This window comes from Coregonus lavaretus (assembly GCF_964263955.1).
Source record: "Coregonus lavaretus genome assembly, chromosome: 16".
Lineage (NCBI taxonomy): Eukaryota > Metazoa > Chordata > Actinopteri > Salmoniformes > Salmonidae > Coregonus > Coregonus lavaretus.
The window spans coordinates 27,484,220-27,511,755 of record NC_140003.1 but is presented as its reverse complement, the minus strand read 5'-3'; the positions used below and the strand labels follow the sequence as shown (position 1 = coordinate 27,511,755).

The 27,536-nt window shown below is 43.3% G+C and overlaps 1 protein-coding gene across 1 annotated transcript in view; it reads left to right on the top strand.

The window, feature by feature from the left end:
- map2 (microtubule-associated protein 2) overlaps positions 1 to 25,542 on the top strand; it is a gene marked incomplete at both ends in the record, with an annotated part of 53,061 nt that extends 27,519 nt beyond the window's left edge. The window contains 8 exons of the mRNA XM_084179265.1: positions 5,831 to 5,904; positions 6,097 to 6,244; positions 6,386 to 6,442; positions 7,468 to 7,643; positions 7,981 to 8,127; positions 20,432 to 20,513; positions 24,764 to 24,876; positions 25,318 to 25,542. Coding sequence (XP_084035391.1) covers positions 5,831 to 5,904; positions 6,097 to 6,244; positions 6,386 to 6,442; positions 7,468 to 7,643; positions 7,981 to 8,127; positions 20,432 to 20,513; positions 24,764 to 24,876; positions 25,318 to 25,542 — 1,022 coding nt within the window. The remainder of the gene's footprint in view (positions 1 to 5,830; positions 5,905 to 6,096; positions 6,245 to 6,385; positions 6,443 to 7,467; positions 7,644 to 7,980; positions 8,128 to 20,431; positions 20,514 to 24,763; positions 24,877 to 25,317) is intronic.
- Positions 25,543 to 27,536: the final 1,994 nt, after the last annotated feature.

The window sequence follows — 27,536 nt, the reverse complement described above, 5'->3', positions numbered from 1 at the left end:
GCTTCTGTTTTGTGGGTGGCACTGTGTGCTGTTTTCGATGGATGGGTCCTGGCCTCTCGGGGCCTTAGGGATCCGGAGGGACGTGGGTGGGATGCTGATCACTGGGATGACGGCTCAACTTGGGATGGGGAGGGGCTTTAGCGGGGGAATTAGTGGAGAACAATTGAAGGGTTACTCCGTAGCAATGCAAATATCACGGTACAGCTATATGGACACTCAATCATTACGGTATTTTTTATTGGTAAATTTACAAACATATATAATGATAAATAGACTTGAAACTTGTATCTCATTATGGTGTATGGTGAAATAAGTATAGCCAGTTATAATTGTAATGGCTTAGCTGATAATAACAAAAGAATAACAATATTTACATGGCTCAAAGAGAAGGAATATAATATATATTGTATACAGGAAACTAATTCAACAATTCGAGATGAAGTAGCGTGGAAAAAAGAATGGGGGGGGGGGGGGAAATATACTTCTCCCATGGGCAAAGAAATTCAAAAGGGGTGATGATATTAATTAATAGTAATTTCGATCCGAATGTGCAAATTGTCAAAGAACTTCTTTCTTATCTCATTCTCGTTGGCACCAAAAGTAAAAAAAAGTGTTGATAGGGGACAGAATGCGGTCGGACCATCATATAATAGGCATATACATTACTCTTACTGAATTTCCACGTGGGCGAGGATATTGGAAATTTTATCAAAGCCTATTGGATAATAATTTATTTATAATTAGAACAAAGGAATTTATAACTGATTTTTTCCAACATAACATAGGTACAGCGAATCCCCTTATTGTATGGGCCACCTTTAAATGTGCCTTTAGAGGCCATGCAATTCAGTACTCATCTCGAAAACAAAAGCAATTTCGGTCAAAATAGTTTATACTAAGAAAGGAAATAGAAAGTCTAACAGAACAGATAGATGGCAATAAAAACTGTAACATAGAGGCTCAGAATAAATTAGAGGAAAAACTAAAATAAATGGAGAAACTTATTCAAGAAAGATCAAGTGTAATATATTATAAAAATAAAGCAAACTGGATGGAATATGGGGAAAAATGCACAAAATTCTTTTTTAATCTTCAACATAGGAATGCTACCAAAAAGAACTTAATGAAACTGGTTACAATTGATGGAGTCACCCATAATTCACCAAATGATATTTTGAAGGAAGAAACAAAGTACTTTAAGCATATGTTTTATTTTCAGTCGCCTCCATCTCCTCTAACTGAAGCTAATTGTAGAGATTTTTTTTCTATTGATAATGTCAAATTAACAGCCACACAGAAAGACTCATGTGAAGGTGAATTTACAGAGGAGGAACTTCTGGATGCAATTAAAGACTTTAAGTCTGGGAAAACTCCAGGGTTGGATGGCATACCAGTCGAGGTATACCAAACCTTTTTTGATATACTAAGAGGACCGTTATTAGCATGTTTTAACCACTCCTATGTAAATGGTAGATTATCTGACACTCAAGAAGAAGGTCTGATATCATTATTACTGAAACAGGATACAAGTGGAAAATATAAAGATCCAGTCCATTTACAAAATTGGAGGCCCCTTACACTTCAGTGTTGTGATGCAAAAATCCTAGCAAAATGTATAGCGCATAGAATTAAAAAGGTATTGTCGGATATTATACATTCTAATCAGACAGGTTTTTTACATGGAAGATACATTGGAGATAATATAAGGCAAGTATTGGAAACAATAGAACACTATGGGAAAAAAAAAAAAGGGAAACCAGGCCTGCTATTCATAGCAGACTTCGAAAAGGCATTTGATAAAGTTAACTGGGGTTTATATATAAATGCCTGGAGCATTTCAATTTTGGAGAATCTCTTATAAAATGGGTCAAAATCATGTATAGTAACCCTAGGTGTAAAATAGTAAATAATCGCTATTTCTCAGAAAGTTTTAAACTGTCAAGAGGAGTGAAACAAGGTTGTCCACTATCGGCATATTTATTTATTGTGGCCATCGAGATGTTAGCTATTAAAATCAGATCCAATAATAATATCAGAGGATTAGAAATACAGGGCTTAAAAACAAAGGTGTCATTGTACGCTGATGATTCATGTTTTCTTTTAAATCCACAACTAGAATCCCTCCACAGCCTCATAGAGGATCTAGATACATTTTCTAACCTCTCTGGATTACAACCAAATTATGACAAATGTACTATATTACGCATTGGATCACTAAAAAATACAATTTTTCACATTACCATGTAGTTTACCAATAAAATGGTCTGATGGTGATGTGGATATACTCGGAATACATATCCCTAAGGAAATAAATGATCTCACTTCAATAAATTTTAATAGAAAGTTGGCAAAAATAGATAAGATCTTACTACCATGGAAAGGAAAATACCTGTCAATTTGTGGAAAAATCACCCTGATTAACTCTTTAGTATTATCCCAGTTGACCTATTTGCTTATGGTCTTGCCTACGCCTAGCGAACAGTTTTTTAAATTATATGAGAAAAAAATATTCATTTTTATTTGGAACGGCAAGCCAGACAAAATTTAAAGGGCATATATATAATGAATATGAATTCGGAGGACAGAAATTATTAAATATTAAAGCATTAGACCTATCACTAAAAGCTTCAGTCATACAAAAGTTATACTTAAATCCGAACTGGTTCTCAAGCAAATTAGTAAGATTGTCTCACCCAATGTTCAAGAAAGGCCTTTTTCCCTTTATTCAGATTACAACAACTCATTTGCAGTTATTTGAAAAGGAAATCATCTCCCAAATATCACTATTTCTAAAACAAGCCATAGAAAGTTGGTTGCAATTTCAATTTAATCCTCCAGAAACGACAGAACAAATAATGCAACAAATATTGTGGTTAAATTCAAATATACTAATTGACAAAAAACCTTTATTTTTTGACAGAATGTTTAAAAAAGGTATAATCTTCGTAAATGATATCATCGGTAGGACTGGTGGAGTTATGTCGCACATGCAGCTAACAAAAACATATGGAAATGTCTGCTCTACCCAAAATTACAACCAAATAATTGCAGCCTTACCGCAAAAGTGGAAGAGGAAAGTGGATGGGGGAGAAAGTAAGGAACTTGTCTGTCGGCCTTGCATTAAAGAACATAATTGGTTAAGGAAAAATGTGTTAAATAAAAAAGTATATCAGTTTCACTTAAGGACCAAAGGATTGACAGCCGTCCCATATAGATTGCAAAATAGTTGGGAAGAGATCTTTGACGTACCGATCCCATGGCATAGTGTTTATGAACTGACACGCAAAACGACACCAGATTCAAAAATTTGAATCTTTCAATTTAAATTATTATATAAAATTCTTGCTACCAATAGAATGTTATTTTTATGGGGGATACAATCTTCCCAGCTCTGCAGATTTTGCTGTGAAGAGACAGAATCATTAGATCATTTGTTTTGGTTCTGTCCATTTGTAGCTTGTTTTTGGACACAGGTCCAGGAATGGCTAAAGGATTGCAATATTTACCTGAAGCTAATCTTGCACATAGCATTACTGGGTGATCTGAAAAGTCATAGTCAATCGATCAATAATATAATAATACTTTTAGCAAAAATGTTTATTTTTAATTCACAATCTGTAGAAGCAATGAGAATAGAAAGGTTCAGAACTTTTGTAAAACATCACAGTACGGTTGAAATATATATGCAAATAGAAATCCTATATGGATGGTGTTAAGAGATAGATGGGAGGTATTGAATAGAGTTGAAGGATGGGGCTAATAACAAATAACAACAAATAATAACAAAGATAGCTAATAATGTAAGCATACTGTGTCCATAATAAGTATATAGGTTGTATGTTGGGAGCTTTTGGGAAAGAGCACAGTTAGAAAGATATGGCATATAGAAGCAAACCGGATGGACATCATGATAATGATCGGAGAGGTTGAGAGTAGAAGAAGTTCAGGAGCAAAAAATAAATAATCATAATAATAAATAAAAAAATAAGAAAAAGAAATGGGGGATTGGAAGTGATGCAGACAATTACATTGACAGAAGATACAATCTATCTGCAATATTAAGCTATTCCATCCCCCCCCCAAAAAAATAAAATAATAATAATAATAATAAAAAAGAAATGATCAGTCTATAATTTTAATGGTAGGTCCTCTGTAGCTCAATTGGTAGAGCATGGTGCTTGTAACGCCAGGGTGGTGGGTTCGATCCCCGGGACCACCCATATGTAAAAATGTATGCATACATGACTGTAAGTCGCTTTGGATAAAAGCGTCTGCTAAATGGCATATTATATTATTATTATTATTTATTTGAACAGTGAGAGACAGAATAACAACAAAAAAATCCAGAAAAACGCACGCCAAAAATGTTATAAATTGATTTGCATTTTAAAGAGGGAAATTAGTATTTGACCCCCTCTCAATCAGAAAGATTTCTGGCTCCCAGGTATATTTTATACAGGTAACGAGCTGAGATTAGGAGCACACTCTTAAAGTGAGTGCTCCTAATCTCAGCTTGTTACCTGTATAAAAGACACCTGTCCACAGAAGCAATCAATCAATCAGATTCCAAACTCTCCACCATGGCCAAGACCAAAGAGCTCTCCAAGGATGTCAGGGACAAGATTGTAGACCTACACAAGGCTGGAATGGGCTACAAGACCATCGCCAAGCAGCTTGGTGAGAAGGTGACAACAGTTGGTGCGATTATTCGCAAATGGAAGAAACACAATAGTACTGTCAGTCTCCCTCGGCCTGGGGCTCCATGCAAGATCTCACCTCGTGGAGTTGCAATGATCATGAGAACGGTGAGGAATCAGCCCAGAACTACACGGGAGGATCTTGTCAATTATCTGAAGGCAGCTGGGACCATAGTCACCAAGAAAACAATTGGTAACACACTACGCCGTGAAGGACTGAAATCCTGCAGCGCCCGCAAGGTCCTCCTGCTCAAGAAAGCACATATACAGGGCCGTCTGAAGTTTGCCAATGAACATCTGAATGATTCAGAGGAGAACTGGGTGAAAGTGTTGTGGTCAGATGAGACCAAAATCGAGCTCTTTGGCATCAACTCAACTCGCCGTGTTTGGAGGAGGAGGAATGCTATATGAAATTATAGACTGATCATGTCTTTGTCAGTGGGCAAACGTACAAAATCAGCAGGGGATCAAATACTTTTTTCCCTCACTGTATATATCTCCGTTTGCACAATTGCCGAGGAAATTATAGTCAGTACAGTCATCTTTGGTTCCACTGTCATTGTTTTTATCCTTGTTTACATGTGGTTTGGTTTGCACACTGTCTGTTTCTCAGCCATCTCTCCCCCATCTCTCCCCCATATCTCCCCATCTCTCACCCATCTCTCACCCGTATCTCCCCCAACTCTCACCCGTATCTCCCCCCGTATCTTCCCCATCTCTCACCCGTATCTCCTCCATCTCTCCCCCATATCTCCCCCATCTCTCAACAGTATCTTCCCCATCTCTCACCCGTATCTCCTCCATCTCTCCCCCATATCTCCCCCATCTCTCAACCGTATCTTCCCCATCTCTCACCCGTATCTCCTCCATCTATCCCCCATATCTCCCCCATATCTCCCCCATCTCTCCCACATCTCTCCTCCATCTCTCCTCCATCTCTCACCCATCTCTCTCTTGTATCTCCCCCATCTCTCACCCCTAAATCCCCCATCTCTCCCCCATCTGTCTGTCTGTCACTTAGTCTCCACCACTGACAAAGATCCCCACCTGTAAAATGCGAGCGGCCACCCTCCTGCCCCCTCGCCCTAACTCCTCTTGCTCCTCCTACAATAAAAATAACTCGCTGGTGGAAGCGGAGCTTGATAGGCACCGTCCCTCCTCGGTCGGGCCTTGTGACTCCCGAACACTACAGAGACTGATAGACGTGGTAAGGTTAGCATATGGCCCTGAACTGATCAACTGATCGATCTCACATCTGTAAATTAATACCCAGGCTAAAGCTAGGGCATTTTCTGACTTATGCACTTCTGTAACTGCAGTACTAAGCTAAATGTGTGTGTGTGTGTTTGTGTGCCTGTTTGCCTTCCTGCGTGTGTGTGTGGGTGTTTGTATGTGACAGGATGGTGGTTCTCAGAGCCCAAAGAGGTCATCCCTGCCGCGGCCTGCCTCTATCCTGAGCCGGCGTACCCACCACCAACCACACGAACAGGAGGAGAGCTCCACCTCAATCACCAGCTCCGGCTCCACTGCACCCCGCAGACCCACGTGTAAGTCACTTCTCCTGCTCTCTCTCTTTCTGCCTGTCTCTCTCGGTTAGCCTCTTTCTCTCTCGATCGTGATCTTGCTCTTTCTCTCGCTCTATCTCTCTGTCCTCTGTTTAATCCTCTTTCTCTCCTGTTCTCCTCTAGCGTTCCGTACAGAGGTCAGGGCGGAGCATAGGACAGGACGTGCCCCTAGTTGGACAGGTAGAGAGGAACTCTCAATCCCATCCAGTCCCATCCAGTCTCATCCATGTCTCACTCTGTCCCCCGTCTCAACTGGATTCACTTCCATTCTCATCCAGTCTCACATTGTCCTGCAGTGTCTCACCTTGTCCTGGAGTGTCTCACCTAGTCTTACTGTGTCTCACCTAGTCATGCAGTGTCTCTCCTTGTCCTGCAGTGTCTCACCTAGTCTTACTGTGTCTCACCTAGTCCTGCAGTGTCTCACCTTGCAAGATCACGATCTCAAGATCACAAGGTGAGACACTGCAGGACTAGGTGAGACACTGCATGACTAGGTGAGACACTGAAGGACAAGGTGAGACACTGCCTGCAGTCCTGCAGTGTCTCACCTAGTCCTGCAGTGTCTCACCTTGTCCTTCAGTGTCTCACCTAGTCCTGCAGTGTCTCACCTTGTCCTTCAGTGTCTCACCTTGTCCTTCAGTGTCTCACCTTGTCATTCAGTGTCTCACCTTGTCCTGCAGTGTCTCACCTAGTCATGCAGTGTCTCACCTTGTCCTGCAGTGTCTCACCTTGTCCTTCAGTGTCTCACCTAGTCCTGCAGTGTCTCACCTAGTCTTATCTTGTCTCACATGATCTCACCCAGTTCATCTCAGTCTTTCTGTGTGTTCAAGATCACATCTCTAGTAAGAGATGGCTAGTTGGAATGTCTCATCCTTAATAGTTAGTAATCAAGTAGATCAAGCCTATAGTTTGGGCTTCATTAACGTATTTTATTCTATTAACTACACTGTTTCATCCCGTTTGTTTTGAGCCATTCTTCATCTGACCAATTTTGATACTTTGGAGTAATGTTAGCCTGGTCCCAGATCTGTTTGTTCTGTTTTGCCAACTTATATGGACCATAGACAACACAAAATGGCAAGACTGCACATATAGATCTGGGACCAGGCTAGAGTAATGCTGAGAGATGCCCAACATCTGATTGACCTTTGAGTAACCTCTCTGTATGACCTTTGTGACCTTTCTATGACCCCCCCCCCCCCCAGGCACACAGTCGATGCGTTCCCGCTCGCTGTGCAGCGGCCCCACCACACCCCGCAACCCAGGGTCCACAGCCATCACCCCTGGTACCCCTCCCAGCTACAGCTACTCCTGCCGCACACCCGGGACCCCTCGCACCCCCGGCACACCACGTTCACTCAGCCTGCTGCAGGAGAAGAAGGTACAGGCTGCATCCCAATTGGCACTCTATTCCTTATGAGAGCTCATGTTTTTTGTAGAATATGGAACCAACTACTGTCAAAGCAAAGTAGATACTGTGCAGTTCAGGTAACCGTTTCAAGAGCGCTGAAAAGGAATCAATGCTGTTATACTGTACTCAGCTGAGGCAACTACTCTATATGTATTTTAAATTAGTCAAATATATAATTGTATTTTATGGATTTATCCTTTATTTATTCAGGAGATCATATTGAGATTAGCTACAGTAGTCTTTTTTCCAAATGAGACCTGAGTATATCATGGAATCAATTAATCAGTTGGCAATTCATTTATTCAAGGTGGCTCTGCTCCGCACCCCTCCCAAGTCCCCCGCCACCACCCCCAAACAGCTTCGCGTCCTCAACCAGCCCCTGCCAGACCTCAAGAACGTCAAGTCTAAGATCGGCTCCACAGACAACATCAATTACCAGCCCAAGGGGGGACAGGTTAGTGATCGTCCACTGGGTTTCTACTGTACCCCTTCCTCCCTCGCTGTCTTTTCTTCCTTCTCCTTATTTATCCTCCCTTATTTTTTCCTCTTTATGCTCTGTTTCTGCCTCTCTTTCTACCTCAGTCTTGTTTTGTATTTGACTAATGCTGTAGCTGCTGGTTCTTTTTTTCAGGCTTTCCTCCCAGGCCTTTTTCCCCTGTTCCACCCTCCAAAGTCCCTTCCTCTCCCTGTCTTTCGTGTCCCTCTCCACATTTAGAGTCTTTCACTCCCTTGTTACTGTAGCTCTGTCCTCCCTCCCTCAGTCTGTCTGTCTGGTCATTGTTTGCTGGGTTTTAAATGGGGGGCAACGAGAAAAACACCTCATTTTGGAGTAGCAGCTGAGCTTTTCAGATGGGCGAGATGGGAAAAGGACATTGTTGTGGTGAAGGAAGACCTACACAGTATGAATCTTCCGGGAGGATCAGTGCTTGTGGCGTTTTCTCTGTAAGATCACTCTGTAGCTCACCATCAATGCTAGAGAATATTCTGGAACACCTCTACCTCTCTTGCCTCCCATACGGGCTCAGCCCAAACAAGTCTTACACTGCTGGGTAGTCTCTTCCCACCACCGCTGGCAAACTAGACTCAACTCCTGGGTGATTGGCTGGCTGCAAGTGTCTCTGAAAGGGGTTCCAACAGGAAGTAACAACAACCTGAGGTGACTGTCTGGGCACGGGGTTGGCAAGGCTGCTATGCTGCCATTCCCAATCTCAGTGTCTGCATCCAACATAGCACTCTATTCCCTATAAACTGCACTACGTTTGACCAGAGCCTATGGGCCCTGGTCAAAAGTAGTGCACTATAAAGCGAATAGGGTGCCATTTTGGACGCAGACAGTGCCTGATTCTAACAGCCTGATTCTAACAGCCTGCATTAAATATGAATCCTCCCTTTGATGCGATGGTGTTCGCTTCGGCTCTTTTGACTCGATGGCTGGGGAGAGGTTGGAGCGGTTGGAAGGGGTATGATAAATCTTTTAGGAGTCTCCGTAGCACAACCCTAGACAGCCACTTAGAAACTGCTCTATTTGTGCCCGTAAGTGGGTAAAGTGTTCAAGAAGCTGATTAATAATTTTAAGATGACCATACAGTTACTGGAATAGAGGTAGAATGGGGAAGGAGGATGAGTTGGGGGTTTCTGGTCTTAGTGTAATGTCTTAGTCTTAATGTCATTAATTGTGGTAGGATATTTCTTCTTAAGCATTCACTGTCTAAGAAGCTTTGAATGAAGAGGAATTCCTGCCTAGGATGGATTAAGGTAAACCCTTTAGTTTTAATTTCCTTCTTTGTTGCCTGAACTGGTGTTGGCTACTGTTTTAGTTGGACTTTGATTCTTGTCCAGGTAACAGAGAGTAGTCTGTATATATTTTACCAGACAACACAACTTTCTGGTTTTCTTTCAATTCACCTGGTACCACCTCATGTTCTGTCTGTGTGGTTCTTACAGGCTGAACGTCTTTCAGTTGTTAGTACAAACTGGTCTACCTTCAGCACTTGAAAGGGGCCTTGAAACCCTTGAAATGCCAACGCTGGCTGTGTGCTTTCTCCTGTCTGCTGACATGTTCTCCATCTTATCTGAAGTGTGTCATCTTGTGTGAGGGAGTCTGTTGTCTTTGTGTGGCCATTGCTGCTGTATGTCTCATACATTGTACATCTTTAGTAGGAGGCTTTAGTGCAGTGGTCACCAACCTTATCTGAGTCAAGATCACTTTCTGAGTCAAAATGCAAGCCGAGATCCACCGCTCAGATTTTTTTAAAACATGACTTACAAAACGTAAGCCTATGCAACATTAACCTATTAAAAACAGTACTGTATTAATGACGTTTGTGCAGTAGGCTTTGGTTGAATTGCCCTGCCAATGCATTGTTGTTCGGACCATTTAAAAAATATATATTTCAAATTTGAGGTAGGCTATAATATGATCACACCGATAATAGATCAGTTGTTGTATTACTTGTGAGGCACAGCTGAGTGAGCATACATTTAAATCATTTTATTTTTATTTTACTGGGCTGATGTTGCCAGCATCTGATGGTCAGTCTCAACGGAGGGAGAGAGCAGCTCTCAACGTCCCTCCGCTCTCCCTTTCCTCCGCTGACACTGACCAAAAAGGACACCGTCTTCCAGCTGATGGCAAAACTCAAGTCGCACCGCATTATTTCTGCATCATGCACAAATTCATGTTTCTCCTATTAACAGAAAAAGTGAAATATTCTTAGATATTAAAAAAGACCCAAGCCGCTAATAATAAAAACGCAAGCCTACCGATACACTTTCCTACTCATTCATTGCAGCTGCAGTGCTGCTTGTAGCGCGAGTGGAAGTAGGAAGAACGGGCATTTTATGTTAAATAGAAAGTGTTGACAGTGCTGAGTAAAAACGTAAACATGAACTCACTCATAAAAACAGAAGCTCTTCGCAGTATTCGTTGACAGTCTCACTCTAGTCATGGTTTTAAAAGTTTTGAAATCTCACAGTATTAACTTTGCTATAGCTTTCTTTTTAGGCCTGCTACGTTACTGAAGACATGGTAATCTGAGCCATTCGATTGGCCAGCGGTAGGCCTATGGTGCACTTGATTTGCTATCTGGGCCCGCCGGGAAGGCTGAGATTGTACCTTCAGACACATGAAATGGTTAAAAATGGGAACACTTCACCTACCCAGCGAGGGAGGCTGAATTGGTTGCACCTACCTCCAACAGCGTGAGACAAATACAAATATAGGAACACAAGGCTTTATCGTTGGGTTTTTTACAGAAATGTTTGCCGATCGACTAGGAACGCCTTGGAGAGGCCCTATATAGTGCACTATATAGGGTATATGGTGCCATTTGGGATGCACACTTACAGGATACTTCAGAAGACCCTGATACATATACACAGTCATGTAGCATAGCAGAACCTATACAGTACTTCCAATCAACCCAGTACCAGTAGCAGACCTACAGTATCCCATCTACAGTACAGTGACTCCCTAGCTGTTAGTTAGAACAATAATGTGTTTGCTTTTCTAACAGCAACGCAAAGGCCAAACAGCCAACATAACAGAGCCCAAACGCAACCCGTCGTGGATCTGGGGATCGCTCATGCGCCTGGTCTCTCTCATCTTATATCTGTCTGCTGCACACAGTGTGACATGGGCCCCCATTCCAGCCAAAGACCCACTGGTATACAGCACCTCCATCTACCAAGCCCCCACTTATTCCATCACACACACTCTGTCACACACAAGAAACAAACACAAACACATGCCAAATCTTGGCAGGAAGTGAAGCCCCTCTTTGACTCAGAGTTCATTTCAGAGTACTCTTCTATTTGTTGGTGTATCAAAGGGCTGATGCCCTATTCTACCACCCCTATATGGAATGATAGAAAGGGTAATGAACTCCACCTACCTGCTGTGTGCTGTATCTACACTCACATACAGTGGGGAGAACAAGTATTTGATACACTGTCGATTTTGCAGGTTTTCCTACTTACAAAGCATGTAGAGGTCTGTAATTTTTATCATAGGTACACTTCAACTGTGAGAGACGGAATCTAAAACAAAAATCCAGAAAATCACATTGTATGATTTTTAAGTAATTAATTTGCATTTTATTGCATGACATAAGTATTTGATACATCAGAAAAGCAGAACTTAATATTTGGTACAGAAACCTTTGTTTGCAATTACAGAGATTATACGTTTCCTGTAGGTCTTGACCAGGTTTGCAAACACTGCAGCAGGGATTTTGGCCCACTCCTCCATACAGACCTTCTCCAGATCCTTCAGGTTTCGAGGCTGTCGCTGGGCAATACAGACTTTCAGCTCGCTCCAAAGATTTTCTATTGGGTTCAGGTCTAGAGACTGGCTAGGCCACTCCAGGACCTTGAGATGCCTCTTACGGAGCCACTCCTTAGTTGCCCTGGCTGTGTGTTTCGGGTCGTTGTCATGCTGGAAGACCCAGCCACGACCCATCTTCAATGCTCTTACTGAGGGAAGGAGGTTGTTGGCCAAGATCTCGCGATACATGGCCCCATCCATCCTCCCCTCAATACGGTGCAGTCGTCCTGTCCCCTTTGCAGAAAAGCATCCCCAAAGAATGATGTTTCCACCTCCATGCTTCACGGTTGGGGTGGTGTTCTTGTGGTTGTACTCATCCTTCTTCTTCCTCCAAACACAGCGAGTGGAGTTTAGACCAAAAAGCTATATTTTTGTCTCATCAGACCACATGACCTTCTCCCATTCCTCCTCTGGATCATCCAGATGGTCATTGGCAAACTTCAGATGGGCCTGGACATGCGCTGGCTTGAGCAGGGAGACCTTGCGTGCGCTGCAGGATTTTAATCCATGACGGCGTAGTGTGTTACTAATTCTTTGAGACTGTGGTCCCAGCTCTCTTCAGGTCATTGACCAGGTCCTGCCGTGTAGTTCTGGGCTGATCCCTCACCTTCCTCTTGATCATTGATGCCCCACAAGGTGAGATCTTGCATGGAGCCCCAGACCAAGGGTGATTGACCGTCATCTTGAACTTCTTCCATTTTCTAATAATTGCGCCAACAGTTGTTGCCTTCTCACCAAGCTGCTTGCCTATTGTCCTGTAGCCCATCCCAGCCTTGTGCAGGTCTACAATTTTATCCCTGATGTCCTTACACAGCTCTCTGGTCTTGGCCATTGTGGAGAGGTTGGAGTCTGTTTGATTGAGTGTGTGGACAGGTGTCTTTTATACAGGTAACGAGTTCAAACAGGTGCAGTTAATACAGGTAATGAGTGGAGAACAGGAGGGCTTCTTAAAGAAAAACTAACAGGTCTGTGAGAGCCGGAATTCTTACTTGTTGGTAGGTGATCAAATACTTATGTCATGCAATAAAATGCAAATTAATTACTTAAAAATCATACAATGTGATTTTCTGGATTTTTGTTTTAGATTCCGTCTCTCACAGTTGAAGTGTACCTATGATAAAAATTACAGACCTCTGCATGCTTTGTAAGTAGGAAAACCTGCAAAATCGGCAGTGTATCAAATACTTGTGCTCCCCACTGTATCATCACTATAAAGCAGGGTTCCCCAACTGGCAGCCCACTGGCCGAATTTCACCCGCAGGTGTTTTTATTTGGCCCCCCAACTTTTCTGAGCATAAAAGACTGTAAAAACACCAGCAAATCAGCTCCAAGTGATTTACATTTTTGGAATCTGTTCCAAGGTATTCCCATGCAAAATAGAGAGATATACTGTATGTGATCGTATACAAATGTAAGCAAGGTTTGAAATTATTGTTTTTATTATACTGTATCTCTTTTGGCTTCCTGTGGTCAATTTGCATCTGAATCTAGTTGATGATCCCTGCTATAAAAACATGTAACCATCTATTGAATCTCCATTCAGCATTCCTCTGACCATCATCAACAGTTGTCCTGCCTTCATACATATCTGTCCTCTTAATGTTGTGCCTATACATCCCTTCCATAACATAGAATAAGCTAAGCATCCATCCTCATCCCCATTTAAATAGCCACATTATATCTCTGTATTTCCTCTAGATTCAGATTTTAAACAAGAAGCTGGACTTCAGTCACGTACAGTCAAAATGTGGATCCAAGGATAACATGAAGCATTCTCCTCGTGGAGGCCATGTATGTACCTGTACCTACCGTTCTGTTCCCTCTCTCCCTTCTCCTCTCTCTGGCCTAGTTAGTACACACTCAGTTTGTACAACTGATGCACTGATAGAGACACCACTAGGCAGAATTACAAAATTCGGGTAACGTTCCAAAACTTCCCTGGTTTTCCCTGGAATGTTGGGAAAGTTACCGGAATTTTGCAACCTTACCACACAACAGTTGTGCAAACATTGTTGTGCGGAAAAACTCATCAAAAATATATGTTGTATATCATAACCGTTTTGTCATAACGCCTAGTGCATCAGTTGTACAACCTGAGTGTGTACTAGGCCTCATTTTCTGTCCCTGTATTGGGAGATGAGTGGACTGTGTCCCTCTCTAGCACATGTCCATACAGGGGCCACCCCCACCCTCAGCCTGGGTTAGAATTACAGGGGGGTTGGGGGGGGGGGACTGGGCAGCCCAATAATAAATCAGGGTCCTCCCCATAAGAATTGAAATATCAAGAAATGTGTAATATCAAGTCATTGTATAATTCAAACCTTGCCTCCACCCCCGCTCGAATCCTTCTGTCCAACCCCAGCCCCCAGTCCTAGGTCAGCCTGTCTGCCTACATGCTCAATCTGTCCTCTAAATTGTTTTGAGATTTTATTAGGATCCCCATTAGCCGACGCCAGTAGAGACAGCTAGTCTTACTGGGGTCCGACAATGAAAAATACATTACAGACCCAGAACCAAATCTACAATGCAGTTAGCTCTGAGATGTACCAACTCACACCTTCATATGTTTACAGAACTCTCCAATTTGACTGTGAGTGAAGATCTCTCCTGGTCTCTCCCTTGAAAAGCAAACTGTAGACTCAGTTCCACTTATCTCTGAACCCAGAACCAAATCTAGCTAGCTACTGTCTAGCTACTACTAGCTAGCTACTGTCATGGGAGGACAGTTCCATTGATATGTGCACCATTGATATGTGCACAAGACCAAAACTACATAAATCACTGAATTCTTTCCTGAGCACTTTGCCCTGTATGGTTCAGTATTTTCTCTGAACAGCCTGATGATCAAAACTGAAGTATCCACTTCTTGTTCGTCATTCAGTTGTAATATATACCCACTCTAGTGATGGATGTATATATATATTCACATGCAACAATGAGGGTGTTGATGCAGTATCATCAACACTTGTGCATCAATCTTCCATGCAGAGTCCACCTACTTGTGCTCAGAATCAAACAATCACTTGTACCTCTCTGTACCTCTTATGAGATCGAACACAATATGGAATATTCAAACCTAGAGAAGTATTAAAACAACTAGTCTTCACAGTATTGGCCTTAAAGTGACATAGGCCTATAGAGAATATGCATATTTATAACTATGTGTGTTATAAGCATTCGTGGTGTATAGAGAAGTACAACATGAGAGGATATATCCAAATGTTTGTATTGTGGTGAGAGAAAAGCAATGGGAGGAAAAATGTTTTCTACTTGTTTGCTGTTTTTCTATGAAGCTTCAGCTGTGACCGCCAACCAGATGACCTCGTTGCCTTTCTCTCTCTTCTTCCTCTGCTCTGCTCTGCTCTGCTCTGCTCTGCTCTCTCTATCTTTTTCTTTCTTTCTTTCTTTCTTTCTTTCTTTCTTTCTTTCTTTCTTTCTTTCTTTCTTTCTTTCTTTCTTTCTCTATCTCTCTCTCTCTCTCTCTCTCTCTCTCTCTCTCTCTCTCTCTCTTTCTTTCTCTCTCTCTGTCTCTCTCTTTCTTTCTTTCTCTCCGCTTCAATCCACTGCTCACTGTTTCTCTTCCTCTCTTGACGATCTGTTGGCCTCTGACTTTCCTTTCGATTCTCTTCCCCACTCTCTGCATGTCTAGCGTGATACATGTTATATATGTTGTAAATGTATTAACATGTTTTGTACTTTGCAGCCCGAACAATCCTGCTATTTCTTGTTTGTGTCTCAATCAAACTTGCTTTGTCTCCTTACAGCTACAGCAGGCCCGGCCCAAAAACTGTGACTGTTTTAGAAAGAAATCCTGTGTCTTAGCCATTCTAGTTTACATCCCATTTTCACAGTCTTTGTATGCATCCCAAACATCACCCTATTCCCTAAATAGTACACTACTTCTGACCAGGACTCATAGGGCTCTGGTCAAAAGTATTGTACTATATAGGGAATATGGTGCCATTTGGGTTGCAGAGCAGACACAGTCTCTGTTTGGAACAGAGTAGCGCAGTGGTCTAAGGCCACTAGAGATCCTGGTTCGAATCCAGGCTCTGTCGTAGCCGGCCGTGACCGGGAGACCCATGGGGCGGCGCACAATTGGCCCAGCGTTGTCCAGGGTAGGGGAGGGAATGGCCGGCAGGGATGTAGCTCAGTTGATAGAGCATGGCGTTTGCAACGCCAGGGTTGTGGGTTCGATTACCGCGGGGGTATGAAAAATAAATAATATAAATAAATAATGTATGCACTCACTAACTGTAAGTCGCTCTGGATAAGAGCGTCTGCTAAATGACTTAAATGTAAATGGAACAGACAGTCTGAGTAGTCCTGGCAGATTCAGCACCCTGTCTCCCTGCTGACAGGCATACAGTACATACAGCATGTCAGGGGATGTTACATTACGCTCATAGAATTAGATTCACTAGATCGGATCCATCCCCATTTAAGTCAATTGCTGTCATCTGAGTTGCTTTTTTCCTATTCTATTCATTGTACTGTATATCTACAGTATGTTTACACTAGCTAGCTTTCCCTGAGGATCAGACTAGCTCAGCTGTAGACACAAGGCACAAAGGTCACCGTGGTTACATAAAGAAAGCAAACACAAAGTGTCATGGCCGTCAGTGAGAGACAAACAGGTCTCTCTTGGCTGATATTTTCTAACTGTAAAGATGTAATGACCATGCTAGCCATGGGGAAGTAAGAGGGGCTGTGTCTGATGTCAGAGCTAATCAGGGTTGGGGTTAATTCCATTTCAAACTCTGGTACTAATGTTATACCATGAGGTGTTGAGATGTCAGAGGTTAGAGGTCAGGGAAGCTGTTTGCCGAGTCATCTGTATTAAGCTCTGTGTCACAACCCCAATCTCTCTCCCGCCCATTCACCTCCAGTTCTATAGACATAAACATGAAATAAATGTTATATAAACTCTCATCTCCGACTCCTACAGGTGCTTATTCCCAGTGTTAAACTGGACTTTAGCCCCCCCCCCCCCCCTCTCTCTTACACACTTCCCTCCTCTCTTTCTTTGTGTTATGGTACCCCTTTCTCTCTCTCGCGCTGTCTCTTTCTTTCTTTCTTTCTTTCTTTCTTTCTTTCTTTCTTTCTTTCTTTCTTTCTTTCTTTCTTTCTTTCTTTCTTTCTTTCTTTCTCTCTCTCTCTCTCTCTCTCTCTGTGTCATTCTCTTTATGGTATCTCTCTCTCTCACTGTCACCAGTTAGAGTGCTAGGGAGATGCAGGACTGGGGGCTGCAGGGTTCCTATTCTGGTCCCAGTCTATGTACAGCATCTCAAAGAATTGCAACCTATTCCCTATTTAGTGCACTACTTTTGACCAGGGCCCACAAGGCACTATATAGGGAATAGGGTGCCATTTGGGATGTGACCTGTGTTCACCTTCTCACCTGGTTCTACCTGGCATTGACACCTCTATGGAATTGTCATGCCAGACTTTTTGGCTTGACAGTGAAAGCAATGGAGTTGGAAAGAGCACAAACAGATCTTGGACCAGGTTATCTCCTTTACGGCTGTGATTTCTGTTTCTTAGAGGGGAAAGGGCTAGCTAGTGTAAACAATGTGAAAATTAAAAGATAAATGGACTCACACTGTTGTTTTTCACTGACACCAACCACAGCTCCATCTTTCTCAATACATTCACTAGCATTCTGCATGGTCAGGGTATAGTATAGCTTTTATCTATCAGATACTATTGCAACCCAGGCCTATATGTGTGGCGATACAAGATTAGAAAACAGGTAAATTGATGGTAGACCACACAGTAGGCATGTTTTATTAAATCATCTTGATGGATAAATCTCTTATTTTTCCCATGTTCCTTCTGATTTGTCAGTGTTCTATTGTCTAATGCGTATGCTTCTGTTGTGCTTGCTTTCCCACTCACTCACTCACTCATTCATTCACTCACACTGTATCTGTTGTGCCTGTTGGTGTCATTCCTTCCTTCCTTCCTTCCTTCCTTCCTTCCTTCCTTCCTTCCTTCCTTCCTTCCTTCCTTCCTTCCTTCCTTCCTTCCTTCTCTCTCTCTTCAGATCACCTGGGTGTATCATTGCTGCATAACCTCTTCTGTGTCTTTGCCTGTGGCTAATTCCAAATGTGCATTTTTATTGGCTAATATTCTATGGCTAATATTCTGAATGTGCACTTTTGTCTTTTCAGCCTCAGGTTTCACAGATAAAGCTAGAAGTAAAATGTATATTTTTCATTCCTGACCGTGGTTGGGTTGGTTGTCATAAGACAACAGCTCTTCATAACAGAACAAGAGAGGTTGTCATTCATTCTCTTTATGTGCACCTAATGTTTACTACAAACAGATAGTAGTCAGTGCTTACTTGGGCTGATAATAGTACATACACTGAGTATACAAAACATTAGGAACACCTGCTCTTTCCATAGACTGACCAGGTGAAAGCTATGATCCCTTATTGATGTCACTTGTTAAATCCACTTCAATCAGTGAAAGGGAGGAAACAGGTTAAAGAAGGATTTTTAAGCTTTGAGGCAATTGAGACATGGATTGTGTATGTGTGCATTCAGAGGGTGAATTGGCAAAACTAAATATTTAAATGCCTTTGAATGGGTTATGGTAGTAGGTGCCAGGTGCACCGGTTTGAATGTGTTAAGAACTGCAACGCTGCTGGGTTTTTCATGCTCAACAGTTTCCCGTGTGTATCCAGCCAACTTAACACAACTGTGGGAAGCATTGGAGTCAACATGGGCCAGCATCCCTGTGGAACGCTTTCGACACCTTGTAGTCCATGCCCCAATGAATTTAGGCTGTTCTGAGGGCAAAAGGGGGTGCCACAATTAGGAAGGTATTCCTAATGTTTTGTACACTCAGTGTATTGTAGTAAATATTAGGTTTTGCTACACTCTTGTCTCTGATGAAAATGACTGGATCTACCCATCTATGTATCCAGTTGACTAGCTAAGTAACGCCTGTGGGAATGAGAGACATCTACACTGATTGAAGTGGATTTAACAGGTGACATCAATAAGGGATCATAGCTTTCACCTGGATTCACCTGGTCAGTCCTATGGAAAGAGCAGGTGTTCCTAATCTTTTGTACACTCAGTGTATGTACTATTATCAGCCCAAGTCAAGCACTGACTACTATCTATACTATACAAAAAAAAAAAAAAAAAAATAGATTCTAAAAATTTACAATTTTTGGTTTTCTAAAATTGGTAAAGTGGTTATCCCACTGGCTATAAGGTGAATGCACCAATTTGTAAGTCGCTCTGGTTAAGAGCGTCTGCTAAATGACGTAAATGTAAATGTATCTGTTTGTAGTAAACGTCAGGTGCACATAAAGAGAATTTACGACAACCCTTTCGTTCTGTTATGAAGAGCTGTTGTCTTTTTAGAATCTAAAAGGGTTATTCGGCTTTCCCCATAGAATAACCTTTTGATGAACCGTTTTTGGTTCCAGGTAGAACCCTTTTTGGCTCCATATTTTTTTTTTAATACCACAGAGGGTTCTACATGGAACCAAAAATAACCCCTTTGTAATCATTTTTTCTAAGAGTGTGGGAATGTGAAGAACAATTGGGTATGATGGGTACCCAACCCAGAGTATACTACACTCCAACTATTTACCAATACCACTGTTACTTAGCTAATCAACTGGATAGATCCAGTCCTTTTCTTCAGAGACGGCATGGTATCGTAGTTCTTCAGGGATGGTTGGGCGGCAGGTAGCTTAGTGGTTAAGAGCGTTGTGCCAGTAACCGAAAGGTCGCTGGTTCTAATCCCGAGCCGACTAGGTGAAAAGTCTGTCGATGTGCCCTGGAGCAAGGCACTTAACCCTAATTGCTCCTGTAAGTCGCTCTGGATAAGAGCGTCTGCTAAATGACCTATTTTTTTTTTCTTTTTTTTGGTTCTCTTCCTCTTGGTCCTCCCTCCTAGGACAATGGGTATGATGACGTTCTTAACCACTGAGCGTTGGGCCAGTAACCTAATTGCTCCAGGGTCAATAATGGCTGATCTCTGGCTGTGACCCCACTCTCTGAGGGTGTCTCAGGGGAGTGGGATATGCAACATGTGTGAAATAGGACAAATATAAGCACCCACCCACCTAAGCCAAAGTATAATTCTCTAAAACACTGTTACTTAGCTATTGGGTAGTCCCGACCTTTACAGCACGTCAGAGACAGGAGATGGTAGTTCTCTGCCTCTTTATCCTCCCTGCTAGCACAATGTGTATGATCAGGAACCAACTCTAACACAGATCATTCCCACAGGCGTTACTTCGCTAGTCAACTGGATAGATAGATGGGTAGATCCAGTCATTTTCATCAGAGACAGGAGATTTTACTGTAGTTCTTCAGGGTTTCTGCCTTGATCCTCCCTCCTAGGATTATGGGTAAACAGGTGATCACCAGAGACCAGGTACCTCTGACCAGGTGTTCCTCTACAGGTGCAGATCCAGACCAAGAAGATTGACCTGAGTCATGTGACCTCCAAGTGTGGATCACTGGACAACATTCACCACCGGCCAGGTAAACAACCTGCTCTACCTGTGTACCGGTATTATACATGTGTTTCTGTTGATTATTTATGTGATGTGTATTATTATGTGATGTGTATTATTTATGTGTATTATGTGTTATGTATTTTCTATGGGAGCAGTAGCATTTGTATGTCCAAGGCATATTTCTCCTTCTTGGACAATAAAGTTGGACAAGATGTTGATCTTATCTTATCTGCCTGGGTCACCCCTCACTGACAGTTGAGAGATATGGGAGCCTACAGTGAATCCACAACGCACTAGAACCATGTTGGGCTTGTATAGGAATTTCACTTTTACCTTACTGTAGATAAAGGAAAGAGTGAGAGAGCATTATAGGATGCATCTCAAATGGCACCCTAATACCTATATAATGCACTACTTTTGACCAGAGACATATGGGTATGGGCTCTAGTCAAAATTAGTGCACTATAGGGAAAAAGGTGGTGACTGACTGCTGCGTCAGAGTCCTGCATCGCCATCTGGTGGTCATACTGATGATCAGCTTCTGTTCAATATAATACATTCACACTGCTACATTCAATTCAAAGGGCTTTATTGGCATGGGAAACATATGTTTACATTGCCAAAGCAAGTGAAATAGAATATAAACAAAAGTTAAATAAACAATCAAAAATTAACCGTAAACATTACACTCACAAAAGTTTAAAAGGAATAGAGACATTCCAAATGTCATATTATGGCTATGTACAGTGTTATAACGATGTGGAAATAGTTAAAGTTCAAAAGGGAAAATAAATCAACATAAATATGGGTTGTATGTACAATTGTGTTTGTTCTTCACTGGTTACCCTTTTCTTGTGGCAACAGGTCACAAATCTTGCTGCTGTGATGGCACACTGTGGTATTTCACCCAATAGATATGGATTCGTTTTTGAATTCTTTGTGGGTCTGTGTAATCTGAGGGAAATATGTATTTCTAATTTGGTCATACATTTGGCTAGAGGTTAGGAAGTGTAGCTCAGTCTCCACCTCATTTTGTGGGCAGTGTGCACATAGCCTGTCTTCTCTCAATAGCAAGGCGATGCTCACTGAGTCTGTACATAGTCAAAGCATTCCTTAATTTTGGGTCAGTCACAGTGGTCAGGTATTCTGCCACTGTGTACTCTCTGTTTAGGGCCAAATAGCATTTTGGTTTGCTCTGTTTTTTGGTAAATTCTTTCCAATGTGTCAAGTAATTATCTTTTTGTTTTCTCATGATTTGGTTGGGTCTAATTGTGTTGCTGTTGCTGTCCTGGGGGTCTGTTTGTCTTTGTGAACAGGACCAGCTTGCATAGCGGACTCTTCTCTAGGTTAATCTTTCTGTAGGTGATGGCTTTGTTATGGAAGGTTTGGGAATCCCTTCCTTTTAATGCATGCATTATTTGGTGTTTTACGTTGCACACGGAGGATGGTTTTGCAGAATTCTGCATTCCATTTTTTGAATTCTTGGTTGGTGAGCGAACCCCAGACCTCACAACCATAAAGGGCAATGAGTTCTTTAACTGATTCAAGTATTTTTAGCCAGATCCTAATTGGGATGTCAAATTTTATGTTCCTTTTGATGGCGTAGATGGCCCTTCTTACCTTGTCTCTCAGATCGTTCGCAGCTTTGTGGAAGTTACCTGTGGCGCTGATGTTTAGGCCGAGGTAGGTATAGTTTTTTGTGTGCTCTAGGGCAACGGTGTCTAGATTAAATTTGTATTTGTGGTCCAACTGGACCTTTTTTGGAACACCATTATTTTTGTCTTACTGAGATTTACTGTCAGGGCCCAGGTCTGACAGAATCTGTGTAGAAGATCTAGGTGCTGCTGTAGGCCCTCCTTGGTTGTGGACGGAAGCATCAGATCATCAGCAAACAGTAGATATTTGACTTCAGATTATAGTAGGGTGAGGCCGGGTGCTGCAGACTGTTCTAGTGCCCTCGCAGATTCGTTGATATATATGTTGAAGAGGGCTCAAGCTGCATCCCTGTCTCACCCCACGGCCTTGTGGAAATAAATGTTTTTTTTTTGCCAATTTGCCAACTGTTTGTTTAGTGTGTTCCAATTTTCCCAGAAGTGGTCAGATTCTATGCATTCTTCAATTACATTGAGCTGATTTATGACGTGCTGTTCCTTCTTTTTCCGTAGTGTATCTCTGTATTGTTTTAGTGATTCACCATAGTGAAGGCGTAGGCTTAGGTTTTCTGGGTCTCTATGTTTTTGGTTGGATAGGTTTCTCAATTTCTTTTGTAGGCTTTTGCATTCTTAATCAAACCATTTATCTTTTCTTTCTTTTTTTAAATAGGTTGTCTGCTTGAAATGTTTGGATTTGATAGGGAAGCTGAAAGGTCAAATATACTGTTTAGGCTTTCTACTGCCAAGTTTACACCTTCACTATTACAGTGAAATGTTTTGTCCAGGACGTTGTCTAAAAGGGATTGAATTTGTTGTTGCCTAATTGTTTTTTGGTTGGTTTCTACACTACTTTCCTTCCATCTATAGCATTTCTGAAATTGTGCAGTTCCTTTGGCTTTGATGCCTCATGATTGAGTATTGCTCTGTTCAAGTAGACTGTGATTTTGCTGTGATCTGATAGGGGTGTCAGTGGGCTGGCTGTGAATGCTCTGAGAGACTCTGGGTTGAGGTCAGTGATAAAGTAATCCACAGTACTACTGCCAAGGGATGAGCTGTAAGTGTATCTACTATAGGAGTCTCCTCGAAGCCTACCACTGACTACAGTATGGACAGATCCAGTGTGCGACAGAGCTGCAGAAGTGACACGTTTTTGTTGGTTGTTTTGTCATAGTTGTGTCTCAGGGGGCATATTTGGGAGGGAATACTGTCACCTCCAGGTAGGTGTTTGTCGCCCTGTGTGCAGAGAGTGTCAGGTTCATGTCCAGTGTCTCCACAGACTAGTACATGTGCCTAGGCCTGGAAATGGTTGATCTCCCACTCTAGGATGGAGAAGCTGTCATCGTTAAAGTATGGGGATTCTATTGGGGGGATATAGGTAGAACACATGAGGAAATGTTTCTCTGTTGCGATCATTTCCTCATTAATTTCTAGCCAGATGTTCCTGTTTTGATTAATTTAATAGAGTGAGTTAGGTCTGTTCTATACCAAAATTAGCATACCCCCTGAGTCTCTTCCCTGTTTTACACCTGGTAGTTTGATGGATGGGACTACCAGCTCTCTGTAACCTAGAGGGCAACAAATGGGTCCATCTCCTCTATACAATGTTTCTTGTAGGATGACAATGTCTGTATTTCCCTGTGTCCTAGTTAACCCATAGAGGTAATGATCGATTTCCGAAGCACCTTTTCAATTACATTATCAAGTGATATATCTGCAGGGTATGGACCCCAGGAAGACTAACTGTAATCATGGCAACAGCTAATGGGGATCCAGATAAGGAATAAGGGTCTCGTCTGTCTTTTCATCGGATTGACGAATGATTGATGATAAAGTATAATAATTTATTGGAACATCTTGATGTGTATTCTTTAATGAATTAGGAGATAGAACTGGGTTAATCACGAACATTGAGTTAGAATTGTTTGTTACTGGGCTAGGAATTTCATTGGGGCATTTCACTGTGTGTGTGGGGGAGTAGAGAGGAAATCTGCCCTAGGGTCAAATTGCTTGCTCTTACTTAAATCCATGGCTGTCTTATCTGATGAGAGACTGAAACTAGCTTGTGGCCTTTTGTCTATCTCTTCAAACACAGTGAAGGGAGCGGCACCAGGGTTGAATGGAGTTTGGGCTAGACCTTTGTCTCATTGGTATCTTCTTGATTGATTACAGCATGATGGGGTGAGGTTTGTGTATGTTTCAAGAATTTAGGGCCTTGTCATGTTTAAACTAAACATGAGTGTGTGTGTAAGACAGGGGAGCGAGTGATTGGTTGGAGTAATAGTTCAGCCATCCTCAGGGACAAAGGAAGTGGGCGTGGAGTGATAAAGAGCTGGAAACTGAAGAGGGAGGGATTTAGAGCTAGAAGAGTTGGGGATGATGGTATATAATGTGACGTGAGGGAGGGAGAACGGGGTGCCACTCTGCAGACTGGTATCGGCTTTGTTGAAAACTTTAATAAAGTCATTTCTTGATGCAACAAAAACTCTGTAAGACCTTATTTGTAATAAAGTATAGTGGTTATTTTCCACAACAATCTCTCTCTTTCTCTCTCTTACCCTTCCTTGTCTTCTTGGCTCTCTCTTTTTCTCCCCCTCCCCCTCACTCTCTCCCTCTGCTCCACTAGGAGGAGGTAACGTGCGCATAGAGAGTGTGAAGCTGGACTTCAAAGACAAGGCCCAGCCCAAGGTGGGTTCCCTGGATAATGCACACCACACCCCTGGTGGAGGCCTCATTATGGTAAGTCCCATCATACTGTAACCTCATCACAACAAGGATTGGTTGAGTCCCAAATGGCACCCTATTCCTTTATAGGGCCCTATGTGCTCTGGTCAAAAGTAGTGCTCGATAAAGCCAATATTGTCCCATTTGGGACGCACCCCTGATCAGTTGGACATCAGTCTCAGACAGTCTCCTCCAAGGTTAGCACCACTCAAACCATCCATATGACGTCTGTGTGTGTGTATCCCTCACCTGTGTGTGCGTGTTTGTGTGCGTGTGTGTGTGTGTGTGCGTTTCCCCAACCTGTGTGTGTGTGCGCGTATCCCCAACCTTTGTGTGTGTATCCCCAACCTGTGTGTGTGTGTGTGTGTGTGTGTGTGTGTGTGCGTGCGTGTATGTATCCTTCACCTGTGTGCGTGTGTACCTCCTGCCTATCTCATTTACCCTATCTCCCTGTAGATCGAGAGCCACAAGCTGTTGTTCCGTGACACGGCCAAGGCCCGGGTGGACCATGGGGCAGAGATCATCGTGACCCAGTCTCCGGGAACGAGCATGTCAGGGACGGTGTCCCCCCACCGCCACAGCCACCTGTCGTCCTCCGACAGCATCAATTTGCTGGAGTCTCCACAGCTAGCCACTTTGGCTGACAATGTCACCGCTGCCCTGGCCAAGCAGGGTTTGTGAGCGCCTTGACACCCTCTGCCCGGACACTGGATCTCTTGACCCCTGCCTCTAGTCTCACTCCAGTCAATCCCAGCACGGGTATCCAGACACCCAGACACCCCCGGACACCTTCACCCTTCCTCCAGCCACCCTATGCCCAAGGCCTGGACCCCCCCCCCTCACCCCGTCCTGCCTCCAGTTTCACTCCAGTCCACCCCAGCCCCGGACACTTTCTCCCTGCCTCCAGTCTCCCTCCAGTCTACCCCAGCCCCGGACACCTTCCCCCTGACTCCAGTCTCCCTCCAGTCCACCCCAGCCCCGGACACCTTCCCCCTGCCTCCAGTCTCCCTCCAGTCCACCCCAGCCCCGGACACCTTCCCCCTGACTCCAGTCTCCCTCCAGTCCACCCCAGCCCCGGACACCTTCCCCCTGCCTCCAGTCTCCCTCCAGTCTACCCCAGCCCCGGACACCTTCCCCCTGACTCCAGTCTCCCTCCAGTCCACCCCAGCCCCGGACACTTTCCCCCTGACTCCAGGCTCCCTCCAGTCCACCCCAGCCCGGGACACCTTCCCCCTGACTCCAGTCTCCCTCCAGTCCACCCCAGCCCCGGACACCTTCCCCCTGCCTCCAGACGACTAATCCCAGACTCCTGACACCCACAACTTGCTTCCAGTTTAACCTGACCCCAAGCCTCGGACTCCCTCACTTGCCTCTAGTCCATCCCAGGCTCCCTCATCAAGCCTCCACCCAGCCTCCAATTTCCCTCCAGTCCACCTCCAGCCTCGGGTACCAGACAGCCCACCCTGCCTCAACCCCATCCTGCCTCAACCCCACCCTGCCTCAACCCCACTCTGCCTCAACCCCACTCTGCCTCAACCCCACTCTGCCTCAACCCCACCCTGCCTCAACCCCACCCTGCCTCCAGCCCACTCTGCCTGTAGTCCCCACGGACACCTTCACTTTGCCTCAACCCAGCCTCTACCCTTCCTGCCAGTCCATCCCAGACACCCTTACCCCACCCTGTCTCTAGTCCACCCCAGACTCCCTCACCCTGTCCCAGGCCTCAGACTTCCTCACCCCTGCTGCTCGTCAACCCCAGCCCAGACACCGCCATCCTGCAGCAGCCTCATATCCGCCGCCTGATGGAGCTGCCTACCCTGCCCTATGTCAACAAGATAAATGAAGAAAAACAACAACAACAACCCTAAGGGAACTAGAGACTATTTAGAAAGTACTTTTGGTCCATTTTCTGTTGATATTTCCATTCCAAGTACCTGTGCTTTTTTTCTCCATCTTTTATTTGGTGTATTTTTTTTAATGCTGCGTATAGATAGCTAGCTATATAAATAGTTAGATGGTGTCCAAGCACTGACCCAAGATCAGCTTTAGCTGTTTGCACAAAATAATCTGTGTAAGGGCCAGGTATAGGGTGGGCTGGTCTCTGTTCAGTGCTTAGAAGCAGCTTTTTCTTGCCATAGGTAGGAAGTCACGTGACCATCCCCATACAGTACCCGTGCCATCTCGCCAATACGTCTTGTTTTTCTCAGTAAAGTGCATGGATGCCAGACTCAACATTCACCATACATCAAGCATCCTTGCAGCAAGTCATACTTGTCCGACATCCAACATCCAATATATAATAAATATATCAACAATATATAATAAATATATAAACAATATATATATATATATATACAGTACCAGTCAAAAGTTTGGACACACCTACTCATTCAAGGGTCTTTCTATATTTTTACTATTTTCTACATTGTAGAATAATACTGAAGACATCAAAACTAAGAAATAACACATATGGAATCATGTAGTAACCAAAAAAGTGTTCATTTTAGATTATTCAAAGTAGCCACCCTTTGCCTTGATGACAGCTTTGCACACTCTTGGCATTCTCTCAACCAGCTTCATGAGGTAGTCACCTGGAATGCTTTTCCAACAGTCTTGAAGGAGTTCCCACATATGCTGAGCAGTTGTTGGCTGCTTTTCCTTCACTCTGCGGTCCA